The sequence below is a fragment of the Pseudonaja textilis genome, chromosome 12 (genome assembly GCF_049901715.1).
Source record: "Pseudonaja textilis isolate UNSWEBS1 chromosome 12, rPseTex1.2, whole genome shotgun sequence".
NCBI lineage: Eukaryota > Metazoa > Chordata > Lepidosauria > Squamata > Elapidae > Pseudonaja > Pseudonaja textilis.
Genome location: NC_142001.1, coordinates 11290459 through 11316043, shown reverse-complemented (window position 1 = coordinate 11316043; position 25585 = coordinate 11290459). Strand labels below are relative to the sequence as shown.

The following is a 25585-nucleotide window of genomic DNA, read 5'->3' as shown; positions in this document are numbered from 1 at the left end:
CTCCCAGAATTCTCCAGCCAGCTATGCTGTATACCAACGACACAAGAGTGTATAACCATAAGGTATACAACTGTACTCTGATCAACTGATAGTGAGATGGGTAGTAGATAAATCTAATTAATAAATAAGAGACCTATGATGGATTGTTCAAGTTAACCACGAATAGTCTGAATGAATATAAAACTGAATGAAAAACTGATGGCGACCTTCTACCGCTGCACCATAGAGAGTATCTTAACTTACTGCACTTCTGTATGGTTTGCCAATTGCAGAGGGGCAGATAGGACAGCACTCCAGAGGGTTAATGTCATTGCCCAGAGGATCATGGGTTGCCCTCTCCCCTCTTTGGAAGACCTTTATAGCTCCCGCTGCCCTAAGAAAGTTCAAAGATCCCTCTCATCCTGGGAACCCTTTTTTTAAACTATTACCATCTGGCAGACAGTACAGGATAATAATAAAAACAAGGACAAATAGGCTGAAAAACAGCTTCTATCCCAGGGCAGTAACTCCACTGAATTCTACTGTATACTGTAGTACACTGAAGATGATTGTACGATGCGCAATGACAATAAAGTAAACTAAACTAGCCATAAGTAGAACCAGGGGATGAGAAAAGATGTACGTTGAAATCTTGATTTTAAGACCCCTCTTTTAGCAAATGCTAGAGACCAAATTTCCATCTGAACGCCTCTTCACGGAAGTGTCAGGCCAGCCCATGGACTTACATGCATTTTTACATCAATTGCCACTATTTTCATTTACATAATGGCATTAGATGAATGACACCAATAGCTCCAAATGACATAAATCACCACCAACACTTTGTAATGCAATAAACATTTGGCAGTAATGGAATCTTTTCTCTCCCCAACTGGTCCATTAAGTAGATTTCACTGTGCTGATTTCACTGAAAGAAACAGTGCGAGTATTATTATATCGTTTGGAAATATTCCCTGTTTTTTTTTTTTTTTTAAGAGATGGGAAAATGTGCTAAACCCTATCAAGATGGTTTTTTCTCAAATCAAGTATGGCCTCCAAATGTTTTTTGGATTGAACCTCATCAATCTAAATGACAGGCTATATAAAGCTATGAAAACAGCACCATCTGGAGGAACATCTGCTGCTACCCATACAGATATTCCTCTTTCCACGTTCAAAGGAACAGTAGCCTAGCAATATTCATCTAGTGTCTGAGATACCATGAACGGTTGCAGGAACTGGGCCTGGCTAGTCTAGGGAAGAGAAGGACCAGGGGAGACAGGATAGAGGTCTTCCAATATTTGAGGGGCTGCCACAGAGAGGAGGAAGGGGTCAAGCTATTTTCTAAAGCACCCAAAGGCCAGACAAGGAATAATGGATGGAAACTGAACAAGGAGAGATTCAACCTGGAAATAAGGAGAAGTATTCTGACAGTGAGAACAATCAACCAATGGAACAGAAGTTGCTTTCAGAAGTTGTGGGAGCTTCATCACTGGAAGCTTTCAAGAAGAGATTGGACTGCCATCTGCCAGAAATGGTGTAGGGTTTCCTGCTTGGCAGGGGGTTAGACTAGATGACCTACAAGGTCCCACCCAACTCTGTTAATTTGCTGGTTCTTCTACCTGCTTCTACCATGATAGTCAGTGACCAAAAAGAAAAACCAGGAGCTGTCATCTGAGATATTTGAAGAAGATTCAAGTTGTCTTTGGGTTTTTACACTGGCAATGTCAGTTTGAAATTACCCAGTTTAATAACACTGCACACTAAAATCCATATGAAGAATGATGTAGCACAAACAGCAATGAGCTGTTTTTTTTTAAAAAAAGCAAAACCATTCTGAAAGAATATGATTTTCACACAGTTTAAACATCAATTTGTTGGTTATTTTTATGTGAATGCACACATTAAAGTTTTAGGTCAGGTTATGAATGCGAGAAATGTAATACACACAAATGGCACTAATGGAAAACGCAGGAAAGAAGAATCCCATACCTCTGAATGCTAAAAGGCCTGTTCATCTCACCTATCCTTGGGGCTATTAGGATAAAAGTTCGAGGCAGACATCCATCGTTCACTACACAAAATAAGCAAGAGAAACTAAAAGTAAACAGTCTAGACTTTCTGCCAACCTTGGTGTCTCCTGAGGGGTGGCAGGTCAACTTCAAAGTTGTTTTTATTGACATAATTTCAGGCTTTAAAGACACCCCCAGGTCTGGCTTCCCTACGTGGCTGACATCATTTGGAAGGAGAGAGTTTACATATTTTCCCTTCCAACTCCTAGCAACCTAATAACATATAGATTGAAAATATAATGATGATGTTATCCATTCAGTCGTGTCCAACTCTTGGTGATTCTGTGGGCCAGGTCTCTCCAGATCTATCTTGCACTACTTCTTTTGAGTTGTTCTACGCTCTGGCTGGTTGTCCGCTTTGATGGTGTTCCACTACCGTGTTCTTGGTGGCCTGGTTTCCTTTTATTGCTAATTTTTCCAAACATAATAGCTTTCTCTGATGAATTTCCCCCATACGACATTATATTGAAAATTATATTGAAAATAGAACGTTACATGATTAGCATTGTTTTCAGTAAACGTGGCCAAAGCTGAATCTGCAAGAAATCTTCTGGATACAGCAGGTATCTGTGCCCACTGTTCATTCCTTTTAAGGTGGGTGGTGTAACAAACTGACCTCCATCCTCACAAACTCTGAAGTTCACATACAAGTAGTCCTCCACTTATAACCATTTGTATAGCGAGTGTTCAAAGTTACGACAGCACGGAAAAAAATGACATACACTATGTATGAGCTGTGGTGGCGCAGTGGTTAGAGTGCGGTACTGCAGGCTATTTCTGCTGACTGCTGGCTGACTGCAATTGGTCAGTTCGAATCCTACCAGGCTCAAGGTTGACTCGGCCTTCCATCCTTCTGAGGTGGGTAAAATGAGAACCCAGGTTGTTGGGGGCTGACTCTATAAACCGCTCACTGTGGTATATAAGTCTAAGGGCTATTGCTGTTGCCATTGCTACTCGTAACCATTGGAGCATCCCTACAGTCACATGGTCAAAATTCAGATTCTTGGCAGTTGGTATGTATTGATGATGGTTGCAGCATCCCACGGGGGGGCATGCAATCACTATTTGCAACTTTTCCAGCTTGCCAGCTTTCAACAATCAAAGTCAATGGAGGAAGCCGGATTTTGCTTTTAATGACTGAGATTCACTTAACTGCACTGACCCAAAGGTGCTTTTTTCAGGAGGCCACTGGACTTCTTGGTTTTTACTTGAAGATGTTTTGCTTCTCATCCCAGAAGCTTCTTTGGCTCTGACTGGATGGTGGGGAATGGAAGGATTTATATTCCTTGCAGGCAACTGGTCATTTGCATCTTTTTTAGAGAGTCGTTGAGGCCACTTGGAGGTGTATCTGTGTCCTCAGGGTGACCTGAGTAGTGCAAATGGTTCCTGTCATCTGCAATTTTTCCTCCCTCTGGAAATCCATTCCTACTCCCACATCATTCGAAGGGTGTTCAATCCCAAATTGTATAGCTAAAAGTCTGTAGAGATTCTCAGTCATCCAGGTCTTGGTTGTCCCTAAGGTGCTTTTTCAGAGGCAACTGGAGTTTCTTGTTTTTTCTTTTGAAGATGTTTTGCTTCTCATCCAAGAAGTTTCTTCAGCTCTGATTGCTTTGCTTAACAACCAGAACTCCTGGTCTCACTTGTGATCATTAAATGAAGGACTACCTGTATTCACCCAGTGCAGCTCACTCTGCCCAGCTTCCAATGTTAGTCCTTCTCATTTGGTGGCTGCCTTAATTTTGTGGATGGCATATGGGCTGGATTCCTTGGGGATCCAAATTTCATCACCTTCGTGGCCCCTTTGATCAGCTGCCCCTTCCAAGGCTGCAGTCAGTTCCGGCCCAAAGATGTTGGTGTTCCGGTAATTGGAGGTAAGATGGCTGAAAGAAGATTCAGAAGAGCTTTCCTCCCGATTTTCTTCATCTTGGTCATCCTGTAACTTTGTTGTCTCCAGTTGCAAGGACTCGGTCACGTCTGCCTTTTTGAAGGCCCCTTTGAAGTCATGCAAGAAGGTTGTTTTGGGGGCAAAGAAGAGGAGGAGAAAGATCAGTCCTGTGGAAACCCCACATAGGAAATAAAAGCCCACCTTCTCGGGAACACCTGCAAAGAGAGAAGCTGATGTTCAGTACATTTAGTCTGAATTCACAAACCTCACAAGCCATGGCTTGTTCAACCCTTGTTTACTTGTTTACATAACCGTTCCCTGAAATGTGCAGTGTTTGTTTAGGTAGAGGGCTGTACTTGGCTTCGTAGTAGCCTCATGAATCCTACAATCCAAAAAGTAACTGGTGAGGCCAGGAGACAAAAATAAATTTAATTTCTCTTACGTTTAATGAAAAATAAATACAATTAGCCTGTTCCTTCTCTACTAATGTTCAACCGACATACAGCGTGGCTTTGCATGTGATATGAACCACATCCTCTAATTCCTCAATCTTAAGGATGAAAAGTTAAATAGTTTTCGGGTCTCGAAGCTGGATATAAACTTGCCCTAAATTCTCAATGGTGAGAGAGAAATGAAAGAGTCACAGGGATAGTTGAATCCCAAAGGATTGCAAAAATCTAGCTATATACTATTAAAATTCTTGTGTCTGTAACCTTTGACTAGACATAAAGATATAGGTAAAGGTTCCCCTCCCTTAAAATGGTGCATATGGTAGGGCAAAACCTTTTTCAACTATGGTACTTTAAATTGGCTAACTTAACAGAGTCTGTCCAAAATCTAGCAAGCGTGACTCCCATAGAGTTAGAATTTGGGAAATTTTATAACACACTTTGCAACATGAAATTATCATAAAACATGTTATAATGAAATACAAAACACCACGGAACAATTCCTGCGGTCAACCGTTGACATTTGACTGTGCTGTACAGTTCAACATGTGATACTTTCAACATGTGATACACCTCTGAATATCTCCCTGCATTTTGAAGAACTTCTCAAGTACATTAGAAGCTCTGCCATGGTTGAAGGCATGAAGGAATCTGGTAAGGGAACGATGATCGGCGGCGGTCGAAGGTTGTGTCTCATGTAGGATGAAAATCTCATGTCACACCATGCACTCGTGTATGGCCAAGAAGGATCGCACGTACCCCAAATATGGGCTATTGTTTCCAGAGAGTTAGTAAATATCATCAGATTTTCCTGGAACCGCTTGGACAGCCTCGGCCCGGTGTACCAGCCACCTGTAGCAAATAAGGGGACAGGATGGTCTTACTAAGGATGCCTCCAGTAGCAAAAGAAGAAAGTTCCGGTTCTTAGTCTGTATCACTTAAGGGACAAGCATAAACTCACTGGCTCATGCATCTTTTGAAGGCCACATCTTCCAGATAGAGGATGGGTGACTTTTTGGCAACCCAAACCTATGTCTACTGACCCAACTCCCTAAACACGACAGACCTTCTGTAGTTGAAGCAATGATTCCTTTATTAGGACACCAGCAGCCCTGGCAAAAAAGTTATTTTCACCACAGGCTAACAAGTCTGTCCAGCAGGGAGATGGATAGTTGTCTGTCACCTATTCATCTCTGCCCCCTGCCTTTTATCCCCAGAGCTAGGGTGGGGCTTTGCTAGCAGCAGTTGCTCTTCCATCCTGAGGACCAGCCCATAGGTTTCCATTGCTCTCCTCTCCTCTGCCTTCTGCGAAGCCATGCGTCAGGCACTGGACCCAGCTGTTCCTGCTCTTCCCTGTCAGCCATTGCCAGACCTGGGGGCTGTTGACTCTCCATCTGAGGGCTGACAGAAGGCCCAGGCTCCACCTCTGCCTCTCTCTCTCTCTCTCTCCCTCTCTCCCTCCCCCCCTCTGACAGCTCTGTTCCTTCTTCCTCCTCAGAGCTCTCAGGTTGTCTTGATGCTGACCCTGACTCCCACATCTCCTCCCCCTCCCCCTCCTCCAATTCAGTTGCTGGAGGGGCCGGCGGCTGACAGCCCACAACACTAGGCCATCCTCTGTGCCACTAGTTTTGGTGGTCAAGAACTCCAGAAGGAGTAGGAATGACATCAGGCAAGGAAGTATCTCACTGATGACATCATCAAGCAAATGGTATCGTTGATGCAGTTTTCATGATGATGCTCTGTTGATATGATCTCACAGGAGGTTTCCCAGATGCATGTGACCAGGAATAAGCAACTTTGGTCAGGTTGAAGGGTGTGAGAAAGACCATGCTTCAAAAAGCAGGGTGGAATCAGGTCCTCTGGAGGGAGCGAGGAAAGTTTAAGGCAGCCATTTTGCTTCTCTACCCATCCATCCCAATGTTCTAAACTCGATTTCATTGAGGGCCACATCAAAGTTGTGTTTGACATTGGGGGGCAGTGTTTGTGTGTGTGTGGCCAGGATGGGAGTGTCCAGCTTGATGTCACACATTGAGGCTCCATTTTTGACCATGACAGCCCTTCTGGGCTCTATTTTTGGCCATGATAGCCACCTGGAGCTCAGGTGGGCCACGCACGGACTCCTCAGCTCCCTTTTTGCTGGCAGAGGCACCACAGGCCGGTCCTTCACTATTTCCAGGGTGGGCCCGCGAGCCAGATCTGGGCCCCGGGCCTTGAGTTGGATACCCCTGTTCTAAACTGTGCAAAAATGGAAGAGTTATTTACGACTCTATTTGCACAGACTGACTGCAGGCAACCTCAGGCATGACACTCCGCTAGATCCGTTCACAGTTATAACAGCCCCGTTGTCCCAATGTGGTTACCAGATTAATGCACTTCTGGCTTGTCACACTACAGTGAACCTAATAGTCTGCTATGTACGACATTCTAGTATGCCATCGACTACAAAAGCACCAAACAACCTTTTAACCAAGCTTATGACATGGTGGGAATTCAGTCATTTCATTTCCCATCAGAAGCCAGTAGGAAATCATTTTTGCTATTATTTGGCAACCTGCCACCATGTTCCAGTAGCAAGATCCCAGGAAGGGATTATGTTCTAATAGGAGGGAATTATGTCAGCGCTACAGGCTGCTACAGGTTTATTATCTATGGAAATACAACGGGGCTCTTGAGGGAATGCGGTTTTCCCTCGGGGAGCCCAACTAAAATCTCATGCCGTGGGGAAATCAGAAAAGATCCACTTGGGGAGCAGACTCCCACTGGGGATTCTGTTCTCTTCAGGGCAAAGGGGCCTGGCACAATGGAGTCGAAAGAGATGCTGGATTCAAAAGCTGGAGAATGGATTTCACTGAGGGAGGACAGCAATATGTTGCTTGCGTTTCTTAAAGTGCTACTGAGGGAGGCCTGCTCCCCTCCATTTTGCAGACGGAGGGTGGAGAATTTGAGATCCTTCAGACCTTGCTGAGCTACCAATCCCAGGATGACTCACCCTGGTTCAATCCAACTGGTGCTGAGAGATGGACCGTGGCAACATCTGGAGGATGTCAAGGGTTCTTTATAGGATGGGACACAGAAGAGGCACAAGGAAGCATCTTTCTTCCTTTCCTTGGGTTGACCTCCCCAGGATTTTCTCCAGGGCAAATTTTGCCCAACTGGGCTAGATATTGTTGTTACATCCTCTAACCCCCACTCCTTTACCCTTAAACGATCCACTATTGAACTCACCCCATTCCTAAGAGGTCTGTAAGGGGCCTGCATAAGTGCACAATTGTGCCTACCGTCCCTGTCCTATTGTCCCCATTTATTCGTACCTATTTCCTGTATTCTTACTCATGTTTATACTTATACCTATTATCTTGTAAGTGATTGACAAATCAAACAAATAAGTAAAATAAATAAAATATTTGGGTCCAGGAATTCCCAAATAAAAGGCACCCCTTTTGGAAAATCATCCCAAGGGCACCCACCCTTTTTGCAGTGACTTTCTATTCTGTGTGGAAAACAGGCTGTGAAAACTTGGCCTGTTACCTGAAGACCTGATAATCTGATGGAACCTATGGAAAAATGTAGCAAGAGCATCATCCCTCCAATTGAGTCGGTTCATGTTTCCAGCCTGTGATTGGCTGGCTTTGTTCAAATATATTTTTTTTGGTCTTTCTCCAAATGTACTATGTCTCCTATCCAACTCTGGTTTTGTCTTGGATGGCTGCTAACCAGGTCCAGTCTCTATGGAACTATTTCTTGAATGGGAGGGAGTTAAGTCCTTGTAGGAAACTTTGGAGCTTCATGTACACACCGCTGTTCTCTTCTACTCCTCTGCAGCCACATAGTGGTCCCAGATTTCTCCTCGGCATTCATGAATTCAAGGACTGTTATCTCTACACCATTTGATCAGAGATGGTATTCAGCCAGTTCTGACTGGTTCTGGAGAAATGGTAGCGGAAACTTTGAGTCATTAAGAGAACCGGCCAATACCACCTCTGACTGGCCCTGCCCCCATCTATTCTCTGCCTCCCATCGAGTCCCACCTGATCGGCTGGGTCTCCTTTTGTTGTCCTGCACGGGAGAACGGAGCTGGAAAGCAGGTTAGTGGGGTGGGGAGCAGTAGTGGGATTCAAAATTTCTTACTACTGGTTCTGTGGGCATGGCTTGGTGAGCGTGGCTTGGTGGGCATGGCAGGGGAAGAATACTGCAAAATCTCCATCCCCACCCCATTCCAGAGGAAGGATAGTGTAAAATCTCCATTCCCTCCCCACCCCAACTAACCTGCTTTCCAGCTCCCTTCTCCTGTGCAGGGCAACAAAAGAAGATCCAGACAATCAGCTGGGACTTGGGAGGCAAAGAATAGATGGGGTGGAGCCAGTCAGAGGTGGTTTTTGCTGGTTCTCCAAACTACTCAAAATTTCCACTACCGGTTCTCCAGAACTGGTCAGAACCTGCTGAATACCACCTCTGGTAGGGAGAGAATGGGATTTTACAGTATTCCTCCCCTGCCATGCCCACAGAACCAGTAGTAAAAAAAAAAATTGAATCCTACCACTGCATTTGATATTAGAGAGGATAATCCCAAAAGTGCTTTTTCAAAAGGCAACTGAACTTTCTTGGGTATTTTTTTTTTCAAAACATTTCAACTCTCATCCAAGAAGCTTCTTTTATTTCAGTTCTTAGATGAGAAGTGAAACATTTTCAAAGGAAAAAAAAATCTAAGAAAGTCCAGTTGCCGTTTAAAAAAGGACCTTTGGGACAACGATCACCTAGAGCAAGGGTCTTCAAACTTGGCAAGTTTAAGGCTTGTGGACTTCAACTCCCAGAATTCCTGAGCTAACATGACCAGAGGAGGAGTTCTGGGAGTTGAAGTCCACAAGTCTTAAAGCTGTCAAGTTTTGAAGACCCCTGACCTAGATGATTGAGAATCTCCATGGATGTAAGAAAAGGTTTTTGGGGAGGAGGCTTTTCCCAGGTACTTCTCCATCCAGAGACGTGCTGTGGATTAAAATCAAGGCGGAATAATTACCATGGGTGTAATCTGAGATTGAGAAGGGATCTTCCCGGGATTCACGTGTTGCTTCTTCTAGCAACTGCCTTGGCACTGAAAGACACACAGGAGTGCAGGTGATGGGAAAAGCAAACAAAACATTGTGTAATAATTATCATTTCCAGGGGCCATCTTAACATACATGAAAAGTGGACTATAAGAAGGATCCAGCCCTTGCTTATCAATGGAGGCCGAGTGGATCAAGTGGCCAGTTTTAAGTTTCTGGATGTTACCCTAAAAGAGGACCTGACCTGGGGGGCTCACATTGCAGCCCTGGTCAAAAGGGCCCAGTAGAGATTATACTATCTGAGACTTTTCAAGAAACAACAACTGAATGAAAAACTGCTGGTGACCTTCACGGCATTGTGAAGCAGTATATAAGTCTAAGTGCTATTGCTATTGCCCTTCCCCCCTCCCTCCCTCCCTCCCCAGGGTTAGAATGCAGTGTTGCAGGCTAATTCTGCCCACTGCCAGCAGTTTGATCTTGACTGGTTCAAGGTTGACTCAGCCTTCGATCCTTCCGATGTGGGTAAAACGAGGACCCAGATTATTTGGGAAAAATAGGCTGACTCTGTACCCTGCTTAGAGAGGGCTATGAAAGCACTGTGAAGCGATATATAAGTCTAAGTGCTATTGTTAAGTGATATCTCTATGCCAAAGCCCTAAACAGGTCTAGCTTGGAATGGAGAACTGGACCAACTGACCACTTAGCTTGTCAGTTGCGCGTCCTTCCCACCTCAAATATCGGCAGGTTAATTTGCTGTCCTACTTACCGCAAGTGTAGGACACTCTCAATTGTTTCTTCACCCCCGGGTAGCAAGGGTCTCCAAAGATAGCCGTGCTAGCAACAAGGGTGCAATTCCTCTTCTTGTGGCACCTTTGGGACACTCTTCTCAAGGCATCAGGAGCTATGCATTCTACAAATCACACACATACACAATGCAGTCAGCCCAAGTGGGGATGGAGAAATGGCAAATTCTGGAGGTTGGTGTCATGTCCCCATTGGAGTCTGAATCTGAGGAGGAAGATGAACAGCTGACAGGGAATGGGAGTGTGGCTCTGTTGGCTGTGGAGGAAACTGGGAAAGGGCAAAGTCCAGCTGGGCAGAGCAGGGGAGAGGTAGAAGGGAGAGGTAAAACAAGGGAGAGGGAATTCAGAGTAAGATCCAGGCCCGCCCCCTCTTTATCCTAGGGCATGCAGGGAAGAACAGAGAAGAGAGCAACATGGGTTGCATGGATTAATGAGGGAGGAATGGGCCCTGATTCCCTTCACAAGGCACACTTGTGGAGGGAGTTTAAAGGAGAGGCAGATGGGATGGACGGTTGTCGGGAACAAACATTGAGTTTATCTAATATTGACTGCTGTTATCTGAATTCCTGGCATCCTCCCAACTGATTGGATTTACTGCTGTGTTACCTCACTTCTAGAACTTCTTATCTTGCCCTGCCAGATTTATTACCTTATCTTGCTTTGTTGAATATATAGCGTAAAGATTTTTTGTTTATACTATTTTGGATTGGAATATCTGCAGCCAAAGGCAGTTGCAGCTTCCTGGGTGAGTTTTTCTCCAAACCGGAAGGTAACTGGAACATGGGGGGAGGGGAGTTGGAGCTAATAAAGGGACCTCTACTTATTATCTGGCTGGGTTGCCTTTGTGCCATGCCCCAGGTCATCACAGTTGGCTCCGTTGTGGACTTTCCAAACAGACCTCAAAGACTGACTGTCTACCACAGTCAGTCTCAAATGGGTGGTCGCAAGTTTTGTTAGAGTCAAGACACCATATTATCTCTATTATGTATTAGGTAGAGGCCCGCTTAGTATAAGGTTGGATATGGCTTTTGTTCATCATTTATAAAATGCAAGTACGGTGTAGGTGAATCTGTCCCATCCTATTCAGATACTGAAAGCAAAGAAAGATGTTCACCAAGAGATGTTCCAGATATTTTGCTCAGATGATGCTGAGAAGAACCTGGAGTTTAAAATATTTGGAGTGAATCAGGTCACCACACTTGGTGTCCTAGAGAAAAGTCTTTCAAGCTTTTTCAGGCAATGAAGCTGTTAGCTTTTCTTAAAACAAAACAAAAAACCAAAACCCACAAAATATCAGATGTGAATTTCTGCTTTTATTTTATTTTTTGTACTGGAGAACAAATTCACCCTTTTTAACAATGGATGTCCTCTGTGCATTTTTCTCCTTTTTGTCCTTCGTCTCTCTGGGAACCCTGCAGAATTGTTTGAATGAAACCCTGTTCTAGAAAAGCATTCCTGGACAGTGCCCAAGCTCCTTAAATGTTAGCCTTACAACACAGCAGTGTCATTGTGAAGTGTATTATTTTCGACCTCAGCATCTCTCTTGTCCACCTTTCAACTGAAATAAGCCATCAAGGGAGAATAGGGTTGGCTAAGTGGAGAGCGAATTTCATGCCAATGTTAGTTTCTGCTGGATGGAGAGTCAGTAGTATAAATGGGGAAAAGGCCAGAGCTGAGATGGCAACAAACAGGCAACAAAAGGAGTGCAAGTCAAGGTCATGAGAGGTTGGCATCAACCCTTCCTAGAGTGTTCATCTTGGCAGTTGTCCCGCTACACCAATTGTTGACTTTTTGTGTCCAGTAATGAAGCCTCAGCTCAGAACTAACTGCATCCACCAGTTGGTAGATTGGTTGTTTATTTATTGGTTTGTTTGTTTATTACAGTTATTTGCTGCCTATCTTGCTGTGAGACTACTTTAGGTGGTTTACAATAATAAAAAGGAAGAAAAATGAAAGGAGTGTAAGCAGAACAGAAGTACAATAATATAACAGTAAAAGAACTATGACAAAGGAACAGAATTAGAATAAATACATGCATATGATAATCAAGAAGATGGATGGGTGGAGAGCAGAAAGCAAGGGGGAGGGTAGGTGGAATATGCCATCAACCCATGTTAGAAATTCCATTTATATATAGCACTATAGACCAAATAAAATGCAGTCACCATGTGCTTTACTGCTTAACTGTTCTTCTGTAACTTAGAACAAAAAAACAGAGTATATTCCATAGAAGAGTATATTCCACTTGTAAAAACTGCCATCTACTGGCTGAATACTACTGTAGTTGTTGCACAAAAATACATTCCAACAATGAATTCCAAACTGCCCATTCGGTTCTCAGGCCAACCTGCAGAGCCAGGTCTTTAAACTCTTGCAGAAGGATAGAAGAGTTATCCAACAGGGAAGATGAACCAGAGTGCATGTCTGAAGGAGGCGATACTTAAAGGGACCTGTTTCCCTAATAACACCTGTACACCACCACTTTCCCTCTCTAAGCCTCAGCATTTCAAAAGGCTGAAATCCATCACAACTGGTTCAACAACAACAAAGGTTCCTTCATCTCCAACTCATAGTGGGGGGAATGAAAAGAAGGGGGGAAAACAGTAGTCTGCCATTTTACAAACCACCGTATGATCTGTGATAGAACTCTGGTCAATTTCAGCTCTGTTTGCTTAGACCAGGCTGCTTAAAGGAAGCTACAAAGCCAACCAGCTACCCTTCCCATTTCAGGACCTGGGATGTTGTCAGAGGATTTGATGCAATGGGGGAAACTTCTCCAACCAGTTGCCATGATGGAAATTCAGAGCAACCTTCAAGCTGGCACCAAATCCTGATGTGGAAAGGCCCATAGACTCACCAAGTGCAGTTAATGCTTAGGATTGTCTTAGCAGAGGCTGAGTTCTCATGTACCTATTTCAGGCTCTGTCCCATTCATAGAATTACACTCCAGCTTTCCTCGCAAAGGTCGCCCATAAATCGAAGAATAAATTGCTAGAACTGAGTTGCTCCGACATTGTAGCCTCATCTTGTCATTTTCACATACGGTCTTGAGACGATAATTGGCTGAAAATGAAACACAGTCATTCCTCATCAATCTCTACCGACTCCTTGCTCCGTAATATTTTAAAATCTCTCTTCCTTTTATGAAGGCCATACTTGAGATAAGGAAGGGACTATCAGTACAAGTTTGACTCCCAGAACAACAGGCTAAATCTGCAAATGAATTCTTTTGAGCTGATGTTAACCATTAATGATTGTAAGTGCTGGATAATGTATTGCATAGACCCGGACAATTGTGTTTTATGCAATAATTCAATGACTACAGTTAGTCAAACTACAATTTAATATGATTTAGCTCCAACATTTTAATCAACTGGGTTTGTTTGCAGTTATAGGTTTTTCAGATTAAGCTTCAAAATCACCTCTTCTAATTTTAGATGTCATATTTTCAACGGAAATTCACAGGTGATCATATAAACTTTTTCTTTCTTTCTTTCTCATTCATTCATTCATGTCTGATTCTTGGAGACTGGACAAGTCCCTGTTTTCTTGGCAAGATTTTTCAGAAGTGGTTGAGCATTATCTCAGCTAGTGCTGAGAAAGAGTGACTGGCCCAAGGTCACCCAACTGGTGCCTAAAGCAGGACTAGAACTCAAGGTCTCACTGTTTTTAGACTAATGTCACAGGGGCGTCAAACTCAAAGCCTGGTGGCTGGATCTGGCCCACAGGGTGCTTAGATCTGGCCCACAGACCCCACCCTGGAAACAGTGAAGGACTGGCCCACAGTGCAGAGATGGTATTCAGCAGGTTCTGAGCAGTTCTGGAGAAACTGGTAGCGGAAATTTTGAGTAGTTCAGAGAACTGGCAAATACCACCTCTGACTTGGAGATTTTACAGTATCCTTCCCCTGCCACGCCCACCAAGCCACGCCCAAGAACCGGTAGTAAAAAAAATTGAATCCCATCATTGCCATAGTGCCTCTGCCAGTGAAATGGGAGCTCGGGAAGGGTACACTTTTTTATATATATAAAAATTGCTTTATAATAAAGTGGAATTAACTTATTTGGTCTTGTTTCTTGTCTGGTCTATCTGGTAAGGCAGATAGGAGCTGATAATTTGTAAGGCCTAACCCAAAGAAAATCTTTGTGAGATCCAATCAAACCCAGTTCTCTCCAGGGAGGGAAGAACACACACACACACACACACACACACACACACACACACACACACACACATATATATATATATATATATATATATATACACATACATACACATACACATACTCATATACATACACATACACATATATATGTGTGTGTGTGTTTTCTTAAGTTTTCACGGTTATTTATATGTATGGTATTCAGCTTTGTTCGGGTATTTTCCTACGTCGTTATAGTTGTGCTTTTAAAGTCGTAGCAACGTTTCGACAGAATCTCATCTGCCACCATCAGGCTTGTGTATTGGGTTCAGACAAGCCCAATACACAAGCCTGATGATGGCAGATGAGATTCTGCCGAAACATTGCTACAACTTTAAAAGCACAACTACAATGACGTGGGAAAATACTCCCCATCCAGTTCACAACTGCACAGTCTCTTGTCTTGGAGATCAAACACAACCCTGATGCGGCCCTCGATGAAATCGAGTTTGACACCCCTGCCTTAACCACAACACCAAACTGGCTCTCTTAGATTAACCTAGTGGGAAGCAAACAAGGTCCTGCCACTTCTTTCTTATGTGAACAAAGGACTTTCTCTATTGAAGATTCTCTGAAGAATCCTAGAGTTACTCAACCTTCCTCTAAGAAGTCTCTTATCTGCATCACCAGCTTTCGCCGACCCTTTTCCCAAAGCCCTCCAGATAGATTGAAACTTTTGGTCTCTACCCATGATGTTACAGCAGATTTGGATGACCTACTGCATCTCTTCAGAAAACCGTAGGGTAGAGCTACATATCTTCTCCTTTCCCACACAGATGCCTTGCTGAAGTCACTCACCAGGTCTGCATTTGTAGGAAACCAACAAATATTTGTGTGTTCCTGGGCATGGATCCGGCCCAAACACTCGGCTGTGGACAAGGAAATGGCACCATCGGTGGTCCTGGCACTCATCCATCATTTTCTGGTGGAAAAGGACAAGCAATAAGTGTAGCCATATCTAATTTAGAAAGACCATAAATAGTCCTTAGAAGGGCATAGGTTCTCCTCATCTCAACCTTCTCTAGAATTTGCAGTTGTTAAGCTTTCTCTTTCTCGGTTAATTTAGGGCTGTTGACGAGGAATTCTGGTGATAGGCAGGATAGAAAAAGCAAGGTTGATGTTTCCACTTTGCTTCTTCCCAGCTTCTTTCATTCCTGTCTTGAAACTCCTAATAGGTATTAAGTGAAGTAGAGAAATCTCACTTACAAATGCAATGCACCAAGTGACTGAAAGTCTTGAATTTCCCTACGGACCAAGTAAATGAGAATGTTGTTTACACCCTTGTGGATCCATGGAGGTAGAAGCCTGATGTCCTCATACGGAGCCCTTTTTATCGCATCCCAAGACACGCCCTGATCTCCCCAGTCATCTCCCAGTTTGAAAGTCACACCAGTACATGCTTTTAAGGGATTTTTAGTGTGTGCCAACCCCACACTAACATAGACCAGGTGGCCAAATGTCTTCACCAAGTCATACAATTGTTTGTGGTGCTGGGTTGATGTGACACCAGGAGAAGAAGATGAGCAATTCCAAGATTGCTGGAGAAACTGGTTGACCCTAGATGTAAAGGGATGTATCCTTCATAATCTTGCAGGGACATGTACCAAAGAAGGGAAAGATGCTTTGGGGACCACCACACCCACTTTTGGACCAACCAAGTGTCTGCCTTGGGGAACATCTGTGGTTATGAAGGTCTGGCAAGTAGGTTGCTCAAGCAGGAAGACTTATATTTGAAGGTTCTGATCAAAGCCACCTGCTCCCCAGCTCATCTTAGAGTGATGAGTTAGCTTTTCCCCCAAGCAAGAACAGCCATCAATGGTTAAATCGCTTAAGACAATAACATTTGCTGGCCATATTATCCAGAGCAAATTACGCAGTGGTGGGATGTAAAAAATTTTTACTACCAGTTCTGTGGGCGTGGCTGGGTGGGCGAGGCAGAAGAAGGATACTGCAAAATCCCCATTCCTTCCACACCCCGCTAAGCTGCTTTCCAGCTCCGTTCTCCTATGCAGGGCAACCAAAGAAGACCCAGCCGATCAGCTGGGACTCAATGGGAGGCAGAGAATAGGTAGGGGCAGGGCCAGTCAGAGGTGGGATTTGCCGGTTCTCCGAACTACTCGAAATTTCTGCTACCGGTTCTCCAGAACTGGTCAGAACCTGCTGAATACCCACCTGTGAAATTATGCCAGCAAACCTTTGTGCCATTTCATAGATGGCGGAGAAAGCACCTTAGAAGAGCTGTCTCGATTGTGCCCTAACCTTGATTGTCCATTCTGTCACATCTGACTCTTGGTGATTCTGTGGGCCAGATCTCTCCACCTCTTTTGATCTGGCACTACTTCTTTGAGTTGTTTTATGCTCTGGCTGGGGTCAACTTTGATGGTGTCCAGCCACCTTGTTCTTTGGTGGCCTGGTTTCCTTTGTTTGCCCTAAGTCTAGTTTGGCTCTTTGTGTGAAAAAGCAGGAAAACATTTTTCCAGCCCATTCCTTCCCAGGTCTTTTAAGCCATCTACAGGAGAAATCTCAACACCAGCCAAGCCTTTGGGCAGTTCCCAAGTGTGTTGCTTTGCTAGCCGCTAGATGGCAATCTGTCTTTTCCGACACCTCCACACTGGGAATTTCTCTTCTTGGCTCACACAACTCAACAATCAAAGGAGGGAATATGCCCTCTTGTCAACGCCCTAGTTGTCACACTTAGAGATAGGTTCTAGCTGTGGCTGGCAGGGGTTTCATTTAACTGAGGGTCCTCATGTTGAGAAGGCTGACACCAGAACAGCTTTTTCTCATTCTCTGTTGCTCTTCCTTTGCCCTCAAAGAAAGCGTGGGTCCTACAGCATAGAAGACTTTATTTTTCTGATGCTCCCTTCATTTCTGTTGATTCGTTTATTGTTATTGATTCTGTCTATTTGCTTAATGATTCCACACTTAAAAGAGGAAAACGGCTTTTTTTAAAAAAGGTACGGAGATGAGATTCTCTCTCTCTCTTCCTAGCATTTTCACTTAATGTATTTGAATATAAGTAACTCGGGTTGGTAGTTGGGCTGTTGGTCTGAGTGCCGAGCTTGACAGTGTTGGAAGAAATGTCCATTTGGGTTCAGGTCCAAGTGGGGAGAAAGACACTGGACACAGGGAGGAGGTTGTTTGGAAAGGTGGTTTTAATGGTGGAGAGGGCCACATGGTTTGAGGTCCTGGGCAATCAAGCACATGGGGGAAAGAGAGAGAGAGGGTGGGACAGAGGGAGAGAGAGAGAGAGAGAGAGAGATACCCTCTCTTGGGTTTTGAACTTGCTTCCTGTTCCTGTGAAAGAAATGTATTCTGATTGGTTGACAGACTCCCATGGGGCCATGCAGGGGTAACTTTGTAGGTTGTCTTGAGTCCCAGGCTTGGTTGAATCTTGCTGGGTGGTGATGTAATGAAGAGGGTTGTGTTCTGAAAGGGTATTGGACAATTCCTATTATGGCTTAATGGCTTTGTCTTGGATTGGATCTTGACCAAGGGCTAATCCTATCATGTCCTGAGGGTGAAGGTCTTTTGTCTTGCAGTTAGATTGGCACCAAAATATCTGCTGGAGGGGAGGGCAAGGAGCTGAGGCTCTGAGTTTATGTCTTTAGAAGCATATTTCTCCTTTAGGGAAAATATAATATTCTACCTTTTTAATATTTCCTTGAATATTTCATTTTTCTAGGAGAGGGGAGGCTGTAGCTTTCGGCAGCAGTTTGTTTGCAAACATTTCATCACCATTCGAGGAGACTTCATCAGTGCGTTTTGGATTGGGCTCATCTGTGGACAGACGAGCACAACCCAAAGCGCCCTGACGATGTCTCCTCAAATGGTGACAAAAGGTTTGTAGCCAAACTGCCAAGCTCAGACCAACAGCCCAATTTTCACTCAATGCTAGGAAGATAAATGGTTCCCTTAACAACTGCAATAATTCTCTTAACAGCCCAAAAGGGTCATAAAAGGGACACAACCCAGTCAACAATTGTCTTGCTTAGCTATGAACCACTCTGTTGTGGTCATAAGTCCACAAGAGGGCTGTGAAAATATCTGCAGACCCCTCACATCCCGGACATTAACTTTTTCAACTCCTACCCTCAAAACAACGCTATAGGGCACTGGGCACAGAACAACTAGACACAAGGACAGTTTTTTCCAGAACGCCATCCCTCTGCTAAACAAATAACTCCCTCAACACTGTCCAACTATTTACAAAGTCTGCATTACTATTAATCTTCTCATCACTCCTTATCACACATCCCCTCCCACTTGTGACTGTAGGACTGTAACTTTGTCGCTTGCATCCTTACGATTTATACTGACTGTTTCCTAGTATGATTTCATTGCTTATTGTACCCTATGACTATTATTAAGTGTTGTCCCTTATAATTCTTGACTCTTGATGAATGTACCTTTTCTTTTTATGTACACTTAGAGCATTTGCACCAAGATGAATTCCTTGTGTGTCCAATCACACCTGGCCAATAAAAGAATTCTATTTTCTATTCTATTTATACTTAAGTCGAGGACAGAATGCCTCTACAGAAAAACACTCTTCTGCACTGTTAGAACGTCTTACCTGGTGGGCTGTTGCAGACGAGCAATTGATGTCTTCTTCCAAAGAGATTTCTCCTGAGGCTGGACAGAGGTTTGGGCTGGGTACCCTTCGCCCATAGAAAGCAGACAGGATGGTAATGGAGGTCTTGTGGGGGCAAAGTATTGTTAGTTGCTCCCCATCGCAGGCATGGATAGTGTGGTTCTTCAAAACCTTCCTCAGATAACCTTGTGGAAGAGGAAAGTTGCAGACATCAGAAACCATGAAAATCTTACTTGCGCTGGACTTTAGACCAGGAGTCTCCAAGCTTGGCAACTTTAAGATTTGTGGACTTCAGCTCCCAGAATTCCACAGCTAGCCATGCTGGGTGGGAAATTCTGGGAATTGGAATCCAGAAGTCTTAAATGTCTATGGACATCCAGGTCATGGCTGTCCCAAAGGTGCTTTTTTCAAGAGGCAACTGGACTTTTTTTTTCTTTTATTTACAGTTGGAAAGGACTTGTAGGTCATCTAGTCCAACCCCTTGCCCATGCAGGAGATCCTACGCCATTTCTGACAAATGGCAGTCCAATGCCTTCAGTCCGATGTAAATATAGTATATAAAATCATACATTGCAATGTCCTACCTGCAAATGAATACTTTACCTTCAATCATAACAATACAAGAGCAAACAATAGATTAAAAACTCAAGGTTAACCGCACCAAACTTGATTGCAGAAAATACGACTTTAGCAACAGAGTGGTCAATGTTTGGAATACTCTGTCTGACTCTGTGGTTTCTTTCCTAAACCCCAAAAACTTTAACCTTAGCCTGTCTACTATTGACCTCACCCCTTTCCTAAGAGGTCTGTAAGGGGCGTGCATAAGCGCGCCAACGTGCCTACCATCCCTGTCCTATTGTTTCTTTTGATTTTTCTTATATGCATCCATGTATTCATAACTATGTTTTTACTTATACTTATTATCTTGTAAGCAATTGACAAATCAACTTGCCTGGCCACCAGGCTGCTTCTTTCTGCTTCTTTCTTCTTCTGCTTTTGGCTGCATGCAAGGAAAGCAGCAAAAGTCTTTCTTTCTCTCCCTCAAACTCCACCAGAAATGAGTCTTTGGGACCCTGCAAGGCACCCCGCTCCAAGAAGCTGAGCCAGCATGATAAGTTCACAAAGACTCGCTTTCTGGCAGAGTTTGGGGGAGAGAAAGAAAGACTTCTGCTGCTTCTACTGCTTTCCTTGCACGAAGCCAAAAGTCTCCCCACCCACCCACCCCCGGCCTAAGAATGGAGCTGGAGATGTATCCTGCAATCCCAAATAAAGAACGATCGATCGGTAGGAAAACGAGTTGGGGAATTTTCCTGCAGACTTTTTCTTGGGATTTTCCCAGGGTCTCTGGTCCGTGGGATTTAAAATTATCAGTTTGGTGGTCCCTGAGGTCCAAAAGGTTGGCGACCCTTGGTCTAGCCAAACATCCCTAGCGTTCCCATCTTTCTCAATCCCAAAAGGTTCTGAAGGCTTCCGTCACACTTTTCAAGCCACTCTACAGAACCAGCCAGCGCTATGTGGGATTTCATTAGCAGTCTGTTCCAGCACAAATTTACTATTAAATATGGCAGGATTGGCATTAAATGACTGGGGAGGGGGACCCAGATGGACAGCATTGAACATTTGCGATGAAGTTATCACTTACTGCCCTGACAGACCCTCGTGTAGCTTTGCATTTTTAATTGCAGGAAGGTCATTTTCTAAACTGCTTCTTTTTTTATTTTTACGGTTTTAATAACACAGCCGTAAGTTGTGAGCTTGGTTCAAGCCCTACAAATGCTATTTCCAATTTATAGTGAAGCACCCTAGATCTGACAATATAACACAGAGAAAGATAAACAAATAGAAACAATGCAAGCACAGTTGGCTAGTGACTGTAAAATAGGAAATGAAGATTTCTATTAGGCTGGTATGAATTCAAGTCAATGGACAATAAAAAGCACCAGAAGGCAGAATTTAAACATATATATATATATGGCTGGAAACTAATCAAGGAGAGAAAATCTAAAGCTGAGGAGAAATTTCCTGACAGTGAGAACAATTAAATCCATGGAACTGGATTTTCCCTGCAGAAGTTGTGAGTGCAACTTCAGAAGAGACTGGACAACCGTTTGTGTGAAATGATATAGGGTTTGCTTCTTGAGCAAGGGATTGGACTAGAAGATCTCCAAAGTCCCTTCCAATTGTGTTATTCTGACAACCAAAATTTTTCCTGGTTTTTTTTTTTAAAGTTTGGAGTCAAAAAAAGAAACACACACACACACAGTCGTCCCAAAGGTGCTTTTTCAGGAGGCAACTGGACTTTCTTGTTGATATTTTCTTTTGAAGATGTTTCTCTCTTCTCATCCAAGAAGCTTCTTCAGCTCTGACAGGGAATGGGAATGGACACACACACACACACACACACACAGAGAGAGAGAGAGAGTCCTTTATTTGTCATTGCCACTATCCTTCTAAAAAGGACTTTGCTTTCTTTTGATTTCCTGCAGTTTTCCCTGCAGAAATTACAGATATTTAAGGACTTGAGTTAGAAGTTGTCATCTCTCACCTTCAGCCACAGTCAGCCAAAAAAATAGCAACTGCCAATGTTAAACCCGGATCCTCCTTCCTCCCAGTTTTAGCACATCGTCTCAGAAACTTACCTGAAAACTCAGGAGCTGCCTCCAGGAATGCTGGATAACCGGACAAGCTCACCATGGTTGCAACCAGCCAAAGCCAACCCGTCAGCCAAGATCCAGGCATTGCATTGCATAGCCAGCCTTGGTGAAGCCCAGGCTCCAATGTAATCTGTTGGTCTCTCTCATCTCCTTCTGCTACTGGAACTAAACACTCCTATTGTCCATTAACAATGAGCTGGTTTTGTACGTGGCTGGCAGCGTGTGTGTGTGTGTGTGTGTGTGTGTGTGTGTGTGTGTGTGTGTGTGTGTGTGTGTGTGTGTGTGTGTGTGGCTAGCTAAGTAAAAGAGATCCAGTGAACCTGTGTTGGCTTTAGACATCAGCCGGCCCCAAATTAGCAACCAAAATAATCCTTGTCCTTCCACTGACGCATGCAACTTTTCTTTCTCTGAGTTCATGATTTTATTTTACTTTATTTTTGCGCATGGCCTCTAAGCCAGGGGTGTCAAACTTGGTTTCCTTGAGGTCTGCATCAGGATTGTATTTGACCTTGGGAGGGCCGGTGTGTGTGTGTGTGTGACCAGGGGCCAGCTTGATGTCACTTGTGGAGGCAAATGGTCTTCAAGGGTAGCTCTGTGTAGAGCAAGTTGCAATGCAAGAACACAAGTGAATGGTTAAATGAGGAGAGCCAAACAACTCATTGGTAGTCTCACACAACAATCAACAAGGACATGCGTTCAATTTTGCAGCTACTACGATTGTTGGCCCAGCAGGGACAAAAATAGACAGAGAAATGATTGAAGCCTGGAAAATGGGCTCCTTGTCAGTCAACAAAATGCTGATTTACCACCAGCTTATCAGATAACTTAGAAGCCAAAGGTGCAGCTACACAAGGAAACAACCAGAGTTGGTATTCAGCAGGTTCTGACCAGTTCTGGAGAACCGGTAGCGGAAATTTTGAGTTGTTCGGAGAACCGGCAAATACCACCTCTGACTGGCCCTGCCCCCATCTCTTCTCTGCCTCCCATTGAGTCCCAGCTGATCAGCAGGGTCTTCTTTTGTTGCCCTGCACAGGAGAACGGAGCTGTAAAGCAGGTTAGTGGGGTGAGGAGGGAATGGAGATTTTGTAGGATCCTTCCCCTGCCATGCCCACCAAGCCATGCCCACAGAACCAGTAATAAAAAGTTTTGAATCCCACCACTGGAAACAACAATCCATGACTTAATAGCCAGCCATTAACACCTTGATTAACAACTAATTAACAACACAACCAGGCACCATATAAATACAATGCATAGAACAGCCCAGTGCACATATTCTGGAGAGAGAAAGAAGTTTCCTGATGATGGACTCTAGCATGAGCCCCAAAGCTTGGAAGAATAAACCTTTGGTCCCAGTTACCAACTCAGATTGGATCCTGCAACCTTATCCTGGGACAAATACAATTGCCTTCGTTCACAAGTTACAGTTGTCCAGCTTCAAGATCAACTAGTCTTATGTTACAATCATTTCTTTACTAATTGTTCAAAGTTATGATGGGGATGCATAAAAGAGACTTATGACTGGTTCTCACAGTTAGGACCGTTGCAGAATCTCCACAATCACATGATCAAAATTTGGGCGCTTGGCAACTGGTGTGTATTTATGATGTCTGCAACATCCCCGGATTACGTTATTGCAATCTGCAACTTCCCAGCTTGATTCTGAAAAGCTAAGTCACCGTGAGAAGCCAGAATCCCTTAGCAACCACATGATTCGCTTAATAGCCATGGCAAAAATGGCTGTCAAATTGGGCATGACTTATTTAACTGACCCAGTGCTCCTGGTCCCAATTTTAGTCATAAGTCAAGGATAACTCTGCCCAATGCTTCCTGATACAGAAAAGCCATAACAGGCACACAAAATATGATTGTCATTGTCAGGTTTCCAAATGATAAAATCCATTTAGGAAGAAAAGAGCAAAGTCCATCTTCCAAAGCAATTCCTTTTATTTAGGAAAGCATCGAATTGGCAAAGTCTGTTGTAATTCCAGATCTGACACAACCTGAAATTACACCACATAATATTGGAAATTAAAAATAGCCCCCAAAAGTCACATTCCCCAATAGAAGTAAATCACCATTGCCTGATGTCATTATTCTCCACCTCCAGGTCTCAGCAGGGTCAATTTCTGTTCCCACGGGAAGAAAAAAAACACCTAGCCCCGTGATGGCAAACCTATGGCAAGTGTGCCACAGGTGGCATGCAGAGCCATTTCTCTGGGCACGCAAGCCCCAGCCAAACTTACCTGCATTGCGCATACGCGCGCCCAGGGGTGGGATTCAAAATTTTTAACAACTGGTTCTGTGGGTGTGGCTTAGGTGGTGGGCGTGGCTTGGTGGTCATGTGACTGGGTGGACGTGGCTTGGTGGTCATGTGACTGGCTGTGCGTGGCCAACTCAATATCACTCACATCAAAGCATGCATCACCTCGCCTGGCCTCTCATGACTCTGGGGATGCTGCAACAGTCGTAAGTGTGAAAAATGGTCATAAGTCACTTTTTTCAGTTCCACTGTAACTTTGAATGGTCACTCCACACAAGCAAAGTACCAGCAAAGGAGGGGGAAAAAAACTCCAGAGAAGTTCCTGAGACAGGTAGTCTAGTCCTGCCAAGGATGTAATTAAGGGTCAAGAGAGGGGCAGTTTCTTTAAGCAACACCAGAATGTTTCCTTCCTGCCTTCCTTACAGGATTAGGCCAGTAATTTCTTCTAACAACCGGTTCTCCGAACTGCTTAGAATGGTAGCAACCGGTTCTAGCGAATATGTGTGAACCTGTAGAATCCCACCCCTGCGTGTGTCTCCTAGCTGATTTTTGGCCTGTTTGAGGCCATTTTTATTGAAACAGGCCTGTTGTCAGCCTCCCGAGGCTCCTGAGGCTTCCCTTGAGCCTCCAGGAAGGCAAAAAAGCCCTCAAATGGGCTCCAGAGGCCTTCCGGCGGAAGTGCCTGTTTTTCGGCCTCCCAAGGCTGCAGAGGTTTCCCTCAAGCCTCTGGGAGGACGAAAATGGCCTCAAATGGGATGAAAATCAGCTGGGAGGCGCATGCATGCGCAATGCAGGTAAGAGGGCGGGGCGGGAGTATTGCACATGCATGCGCAGGGGTGCAGGGTGCATTGCATTGTGCGTGCCAGCACACAGGCGCTTTTGGCACACCATAACAAAAAGGTTCGCCATCACTGACCCAGCCTAAACAATCCTCTCTATCTCCTCCCACCTTAGGAATGTGGCAAGCCCAAAACCCTCCCCGCTCCCTAACCAGCAAAGAGAAAGGAAGAAAAAGAATATAAGATATGGCTAAATAAAATGGCCGTGCATATGTCAATTTCGGGCTTGAGAGTCATCCTGGCCCTTTTCTGAAGGTGAAGTTGTTTCTATCAGATCCGTGTATCTGTCATTTCTTCAATGAAAGAAGAAAACCGGGGGGCGGGGGACGGGGGACTGATAAAGAAATCCTTCTTGAATATATACCTGAATATATTTAATCTTATATCAAATTTGTATAACCTACGCATGATACAATGGAGAGATGAAACCCAGATGGCCGGAACCCATCACCTCTGAGATGAAGAGACCATAAAAATTCCACAGTGAGACGTATCCTGGGAATCTCTGAAAAAAGATAGTTCTAAAAAGGGCGGGGGGAATTAACATGTTGGCTCTTTGTTTTACTAAATACACATCAAGATAAGGGGAGGGGTTTTAAACTCCCTTATCTATCTCTGCATGCCTGAGAGACCTTAGACGTGCTTTTAACCCCTACATGAGTTGTTTCATCTCAGTAAAGGATTCCTTTTTGATACGTTTTCAGAAGTTCATACTGGTTGATTGAATGGGAAAAGTTCTGTAGCCTGACAGTTTCTTTCTATTGATTCTACATTAAAATTATTCAGAGTTCTTATCGCCGTCCT

At 44.1% G+C, this 25585-nt stretch overlaps 1 protein-coding gene across 2 annotated transcripts; it reads right to left on the bottom strand.

Moving 5' to 3' along the window:
* Positions 1 to 1654: 1654 nt before the first annotated feature.
* Positions 1655 to 21866, bottom strand: LOC113437944 (protein eva-1 homolog C-like). Of its 2 annotated transcripts, XM_026703152.2 has the most exons (8): positions 21665 to 21866; positions 19008 to 19210; positions 15230 to 15353; positions 13141 to 13293; positions 10194 to 10337; positions 9400 to 9474; positions 5145 to 5237; positions 1655 to 4151 (listed from the first exon to the last, which is right to left on the bottom strand). In XM_026703152.2, the coding sequence occupies exons 1-8, from the start codon at positions 21762 to 21764 to the stop codon at positions 3769 to 3771; spliced, it is 1275 nt and encodes a 424-aa protein (XP_026558937.1). In that variant the 5' UTR covers positions 21765 to 21866; the 3' UTR covers positions 1655 to 3768. The 2 variants fall into 2 exon arrangements, with proteins under 2 accessions (XP_026558937.1, XP_087797149.1); XM_087941023.1 differs by lacking the exon at positions 5145 to 5237 and having other exon boundaries at positions 21665 to 21854.
* Between the last annotated feature and the right edge of the window lie 3719 nt (positions 21867 to 25585).

Excerpts from the sequence above, each read along its gene's own strand:
- LOC113437944 (XM_026703152.2), bottom strand. The coding sequence starts at position 21,764 with ATGCCTGGATCTTGGCTGACGGGTTGGCTTTGGCTGGTTGCAACCATG. Across the intron at positions 10,338-13,140 it reads TGGGACAGAGCCTGAAATAG|AATGCATAGCTCCTGATGCC; the intron begins GTACATGAGAAC and ends TGTGATTTGTAG. Across the intron at positions 4,152-5,144 it reads AACAATAGCCCATATTTGGG|GTGTTCCCGAGAAGGTGGGC; the intron begins GTACGTGCGATC and ends CTCTCTTTGCAG.